The sequence below is a fragment of the Triticum dicoccoides genome, chromosome 6A (genome assembly GCF_002162155.2).
Source record: "Triticum dicoccoides isolate Atlit2015 ecotype Zavitan chromosome 6A, WEW_v2.0, whole genome shotgun sequence".
NCBI lineage: Eukaryota > Viridiplantae > Streptophyta > Magnoliopsida > Poales > Poaceae > Triticum > Triticum dicoccoides.
Window position 1 is genome coordinate 631,768,345 of NC_041390.1, and position 6,181 is coordinate 631,774,525.

General features: G+C 44.1%; 1 protein-coding gene across 2 annotated transcripts; it reads right to left on the reverse strand.

The window, feature by feature from the left end:
• Positions 1-4,096: 4,096 nt before the first annotated feature.
• On the reverse strand, positions 4,097-6,175 carry LOC119314831 (structural maintenance of chromosomes protein 4-like). Of its 2 annotated transcripts, none has more exons than XM_037589514.1 (5): positions 6,043-6,175; positions 5,692-5,904; positions 5,052-5,126; positions 4,773-4,895; positions 4,097-4,594 (listed from the first exon to the last, which is right to left on the reverse strand). In XM_037589514.1, the coding sequence occupies exons 2-5, from the start codon at positions 5,890-5,892 to the stop codon at positions 4,460-4,462; spliced, it is 534 nt and encodes a 177-aa protein (XP_037445411.1). In that variant the 5' UTR covers positions 5,893-5,904; positions 6,043-6,175; the 3' UTR covers positions 4,097-4,459. The 2 variants fall into 2 exon arrangements, with proteins under 2 accessions (XP_037445411.1, XP_037445410.1); XM_037589513.1 differs by having other exon boundaries at positions 4,097-4,597.
• Between the last annotated feature and the right edge of the window lie 6 nt (positions 6,176-6,181).

Here is a 6,181-nt window from a genome sequence, read left to right on the forward strand (position 1 = left end):
GCGGCGGCGACATAGATAGATTACGAGTGTTGGGTAGGGCTTGGTGGTCAAATGCCTCACCGTCTCACAACAGGAAAACAATTTCTTCTAGGCACCATAACTAATCTCATAATAAATAATAGTCAATTACACCAGTGGTGCTAGAACTTGGCGTAAACGGTCACTTTAGAGCTAGAACTTGTGGCATACATTGAAGTGGTGCAAAAACTTGGCTCAGACATGCAAATACGGTGCTAATCATATTTGTATACGTCCGCAACACTGACGAGGCCTGCCAGCATGGCGTAGGACCCGTTGTACGTCACCAAACAATGAAGACAAGGCGTGTGGTTTTTTTCCTTTTTCCTAGAAACCCCCTTGTCTTTTATATTTTTTTCACCAAAAAGACCCTGAGAGGCGGGTTGAACAGAAAAAAGACCCTGTCAGCAGCAAAAAAAATAATTGAACAGAAAAAAGGTGCGCTTAGGTTTCAAACCAGTGACCTCTAATTAACGTGTCGGCTGCGAACCACCTAACAAAAATCATGCTCCTTGTCTGAAGAGGATACACAACCTTATATTCTTTAATATTTTTAGGTGAATATTCTTTAATTAAACATAACAAATTTGCAAAGGTTTGTTACTCTTTACGTTTTTTAGACAATGCTACAATTTACGTCCATAACAGAACGTGCTCATGGGCCAAAACTGACAACAGTTTGTCAGTTAGTGTTGCCTATTTTTAATATGTTACTATTTTTTTTGCAGTTTGTAATAAAAATTAATTATAACTATAAATAACATACATATAATTTTAATTATGTATTCATTTGAGGAACAATAGTCTTCGTACATATATTTATATTTTTAGTTATATAAATTATTTTTTTGAAAACACACAAACTTTATTAGAAAACATCTCATAAAAAACCTTTGTTAAAATCGCATGAGCAGTTTTAAAACAAATCAATTATTTTAAAGACTGGACACTTTTATATAATAGGTGAACATTTTATGAAACTACATGAGGATTTAATTAACGTTATTTATTTTATTTATATGTATATTATTTAAAAATATAATTCTATTTTTCAATAAAATTTTGGAAAAAAACAACATTTTGAAAATTAAAAAAAAGCTAACGGTACGCTCGGGGTTCGAGTCTCTGCGGCTGCATCTTGTTTACTATATTTTCTTTTTTTTTCTTTTTTTTCGAGAGTACGTCAATGGCGTACCATATTTTTATAGAAGAGAGCAAACATAATTACAAAAGGCTAGGCATAGATGTGAACATCCTGCTAGCGGAACCCACTCAACACCTAAATGAAAAAAAAAACCTAACTACTCACAAAACGGTGTATTCTTCCAACTCCGGCTTCATCCCATTCTCTAAGATTGTCAAAGATTTGGTGCATCAATTGTCTCGGCCTCCTCTGTTGCTCCAGTCGCCCAAAAACTCGGGCATTTCTTTTTTTTCTTATTCAACTGAGGATATATAGCTTGTGTTTCCTTTTTTTTGGCAAAAATATAGCCTGTGTTTCCTTAATGTACATGAACGGTGAATGGGTTGGCTGGCTAACTTCACGAGCATGGAACTTGAGGTTGCTCTGGTTGGAATCCTGAGCATACCTTTCATTTCATTCAATTAAAATTTGTGCTGCAGATAGCTGGGACCCGCTTGTCAACAGCTTTTCTATATGAAAAAAACAAAAGGTTTCCATGCAAAAAAGCATGCCGCACGCCTTGTCTTCATTGTTGGGTCACTGACAAACGGGCCCACGCCACGCTAGCATGCCTTGTCAGCGTCGTGGACATATACAAACGCGATTAGCACCGTATTTGCACGTCCAAGCCAAGTTTTTACACCACTTCGATGTATTCCACAAGTTGTAGCACTAAAGTGACCGTTTGCGTCAAGTTCTAACACCACCGGAGTAATTGACTCTATATAATAACTTGAATGTACATTTCATATTACCCTAGTTGGTTTTGATGATTTATGATAAAATCATTGAGATGAATAATGTTGAGAGTTGCTTGGAGTATTCAGGCATAATTAGAGTTCTCCTTTATCAAGCTCCAACTTAGGCCAATGTCTGTATTTGGCATACCACTAAAAGATCCTACACTTTCCTTTTTAGGCAAATTAATGCCTTTTGTGCTTCGAAACACTCTAATATATGGTTTTAGCATCATGGATATTTTTTAAACTCTCTTCCTCGGATTAGGACACTATCCGGTCCATCTTGACAATACTCACTGAATAAAATATTTATCAATCGAAAGGATCAACGTGAACTCGTCAGAAAAAAGAAAGAAAAAAAGTTGTATCATCCTTTTGGTTTCAACCATCAATTGAGCAAATCTGAGAATCTATCTACAAATTGGAAAAATTATCAATCATTGAATATAGCTCAGTCGATCTTTTCTTTGAAATGGAGGAAAGAATTGGTCAATTTTCTGATTTTCATCCTCTAATCTATTGCCGCTACCTGACACCAGCCGCTTTTCAGCCGTCGAGCCATAACCTACATGAGCACCGTTGCGCAAAGGAGAAATAACTACCGAGCTATCCCTGGACTCGCTTGGTTTCCTTCCATAGCTACCTCCACAGGAAAATTGTTTATTTACCCATAAGCAAAGTACCCTTGTAGTATTTACGTACCTAACGTTGGTTGCCATTTGGTAAAATACTCAAAAATAGATTAATCAACTTTATAGTTAAATCACCTGTTGACGTCCTTGATTTTGAAGGTGATTTTGCCGACGTGGAAGGGAGAGGATACCAACATGAGCGTCGCCGAAGAGTTGAACCGGGAGTAAAGCACATAGAACCACCATAAGTGTGGCTAGTTCAACAGGCCGGTTCTTCCATTTTTTAGATAAATAAAAACCTACACATCACACGCGAGCACTGATGCGTCTTAACGTTGTCACCCGTTTGTTGGGCTGAGTTAGGATGGTCTGAATTTCTTGCCAAACACAAATAGTTGTACTACTAATTCACACGGCTTGCACAAGGCATCGTCGTCTCATCGTTTCTCAGGTTGCTACTCCCAGCTTCTTCCCGATGAACTTGGACAGGTTGGTGGGGCCATGCTCGCATCTTCTTCTTGCAGCTGCATCTCCCTCCTCCTTATTTTTCTGCTTCCGGTAGATCCTCCAGTGCCTTCGACGCTGCCCAGCGATTCGAATGACCGCGACTTGCCAGCATAGAACCTTGACGGCCCTCTCTCCTGCAAGTTGACAAATCCTTAGCATTCCATCCAACTCCAAGATCATGCAGTTGGGCCATAAGGCTGGACATATCATACAGGTGTGGTGCTGGATGCCCCCCACGATCAATGTCGGAGCCCGGCACCCCCTCAGCTGTAACTGTAAGTACCAGCCACAATGATTCAGCGGAAGAACAATCGGCGCCCAAGCCTGAGAAGATAGGAAGTACGATCATCCCACCGTGTTGTGTTGTCGAGTACACATCCTACATTCTTTGTTTCCTTCTACTACTTTGCACTGCCTTATATTCCAACAAAGAGAGTGGAATAAGACCAAATATATTCTGGTCCACTGGACTGGGGCAAGGGAATGGACTAAGCAGCAAGATAAGCATTATGCAGAAAATTAAAAAACCATGTGGTGTGGGCATTTCTCAGCCAGATAATAATCATGTTGGCATTCCACTTCTATTATAACCCCCTTTCTACTCCTTTGCACTTTTATGTTCTCACTACCTTATATTTATGTACACATGCCAGTGTGTAATACCGTCATGCCGTTTAATTAACAAATACTCCCTTCATGCCGTCCCAGGGAATCATCCACGAGCCAACAGAGATCCCCATGAAGCACCAAACTCACCTGTATTCCGCTTTATCCATCTGCAGTTTACAGCACAGCCAGGGTACATCTTCTTGCTACCTCACCTGTATCTGTATGTATGCAAGCCATGGATGGCGCAAGAGAGCAGCTAGGAATATATGTACATCGACCGATATTTACAGCACAGGTCAGGTCAAACGCGTTCGCTGAGATGGATAACATACGTCTTCAGGATGTCGAACCAGGCACGACACATCTGCCTGACACAAGTTTACCCTTCCTTAAAAAACGCTGCAGTATTGACAGCCAGGGAACAGAGAAGTGATATAGAGACACGGCGAAGTGGCCACAATAAGCGTCGAATCAGCGCCTTACACGCTCATCACCAGACACAAAACTACTAAGATAACACTACTAATTTTGTCATGAAAGGATCATGATATGATAGACACAGGCAGCTGCCAAGACAAGCGGAAGAAGAAAGCGGAAAACACAGGCTACATATGACCGAGGAGGTTCTACCGACAAGAACCTGCCAAATAAACCCAGCAAGTTAGTCAGATGGATCAGGCAAGCAGCAAGCGACGATGCCTAGCTAAGGGGTAGTTGTTCAGTTCACTTCAGTTTAAGCCATCCAGAGGAGAATGCCGGGACGGCCAGCTTCACTTCTTATGCACCCTGCAGTCCGGAGAGTTTGGCTGCAAGGGCAACAGCGGCTGCCTCGACGCGTCCGCACTGTTGAAATCGATGGCCAGGCCGACCGGGCTCGTGTCCTTCAGGCTCGACGACTTGCGTTTCTGCTGCAACACAAAGGACGGCATTGTTAATATAGTCACCAAGGTAACCAGACTGACACTGACAGTAGGGTAGGTAATTCATGGTTTCGACTAACAGCTCTACTGCCTGCTAAATTAAATTAAATCAGTAGTACACACTTGTGTGAGCTTTCATGGTTGGTTGGTTGGTGCTTTTTACCTTGGTGGAATTACTGGCGGAGTGCTTTCTTTCGGACCGATGCTTCTGCTCCTTCTCCAGCAAGCACAGCAGCCTCTTGTTGGCTTCGTCGAGGGCTCTGTTCTCCTCGAATAGCAACTTAACCTTGAATTGAAACACGCAAGAAACTTCCAACCGTCAGAACCACACTAGCTTCACACAAATCAAATATATTGACATTCGCTGAGAAGGCGATAAAAGTCGCAGGTGCAGAACATGTTTGCAGTTGCAAGGGCAAGAGAGGTTCAGTATATATGGTACCTCCTCCTCTGCTTTGTTTAGGTTGGTCTTGAGTATCTCCTTGTCCCTCTGCAGCGCTTGCACTTGCTCAGTAAGCTGCGCGTGAGTAAGATGAATGTTGGAGGATCAGGTTGGTTAAACAGCACTGCACTAGTAATTGGTACTCCCTCGTCCGGAAATACTTGTCATCAAAATAAATGAAAATAGATGTATCTAGAATTAAAATACATCTAGATACATCCATTTCAATGACAAATATTTCCGGACGGAGGGAGTACAAAGCAGCCAGCGCAGTAGCATATAGGAGTATCATGCAAGCAAGCAGAGTGTTGAATGTTGGTGACAGAGCTCTACAGTTGATCCAACACCAAACCACCTCACCTGATTGATGTTGATGGAGCTCTACTACAGTTGCCAGACCAAAAACTAACAATCAAATCATACCCAGAATGTAAAACTGAATTAAAAGCTGTTGATGATACAACTCATCAACTGACGCAACTGACCAATTTCCCCAATGGCAGAACACACAAGATCAGACAAGAAATCATATCCAGAGTATAGCAATCAGTGGATGATAGGAGTCATCAACCATGAAATGAATCGACTGATAATATGAGCTTGGAAAGGGGGACGAGACGGGGTGTGTGGTGTTACTGACGTCGGGGGCGTCACGGAGGCGGTTGCGCAGGTCGTCGCTCTCCCTGGCGAGCTCGTCGCAGGACTCCATGGCGCGCTCCAGGTCGCGCTCGTAGAGGCCGCACTCCTTCTCGAGCCTGGCGGCGTGGGCGGCGAGCTGGTCGCGCGCGGCCGCCACGGCCTCCTTCTCCTCCACGCAGCGCCGGATCCCCTCCGCGTTCATCGCCGACTCGTTCTGCACGCACGCACGGGGCCGTCCCGATCCGTCAGGCAGGCATTCCGTCGAACAGCCAGCGAGCTAGCGAGCGAGCAGGTAACCGCCGATGCGGAATGGAACGGAACGGACGGGGAAAGGGGGAAGAGGCGGACGGACCTTGAGGAGGTCGATGCGGCGGGCGGCGGCGTGGAGTTCCTCCTCGAGCGCGAAGACGCGGTCCTGGAGGCGGCGGCGCAGGTCCTCGGAGGCGGCGAGCTTGGCGCGGAGCGAGCGGTCGGGGACCGGGAGGCCGAGG

What these genes read in the sequence shown, in the direction of transcription:
- LOC119314831 (XM_037589513.1), bottom strand. Translation starts at nt 5,892, where the DNA reads ATGAACGCGGAGGGGATCCGGCGCTGCGTGGAGGAGAAGGAGGCCGTG. An exon ending in GCCTCCGTGACGCCCCCGAC is followed by an intron (nt 5,127 to 5,691) that starts GTCAGTAACACC and finishes ACTCACGCGCAG; the next exon opens with CTTACTGAGCAAGTGCAAGC. An exon ending in TAAACAAAGCAGAGGAGGAG is followed by an intron (nt 4,896 to 5,051) that starts GTACCATATATA and finishes TTTCAATTCAAG; the next exon opens with GTTAAGTTGCTATTCGAGGA.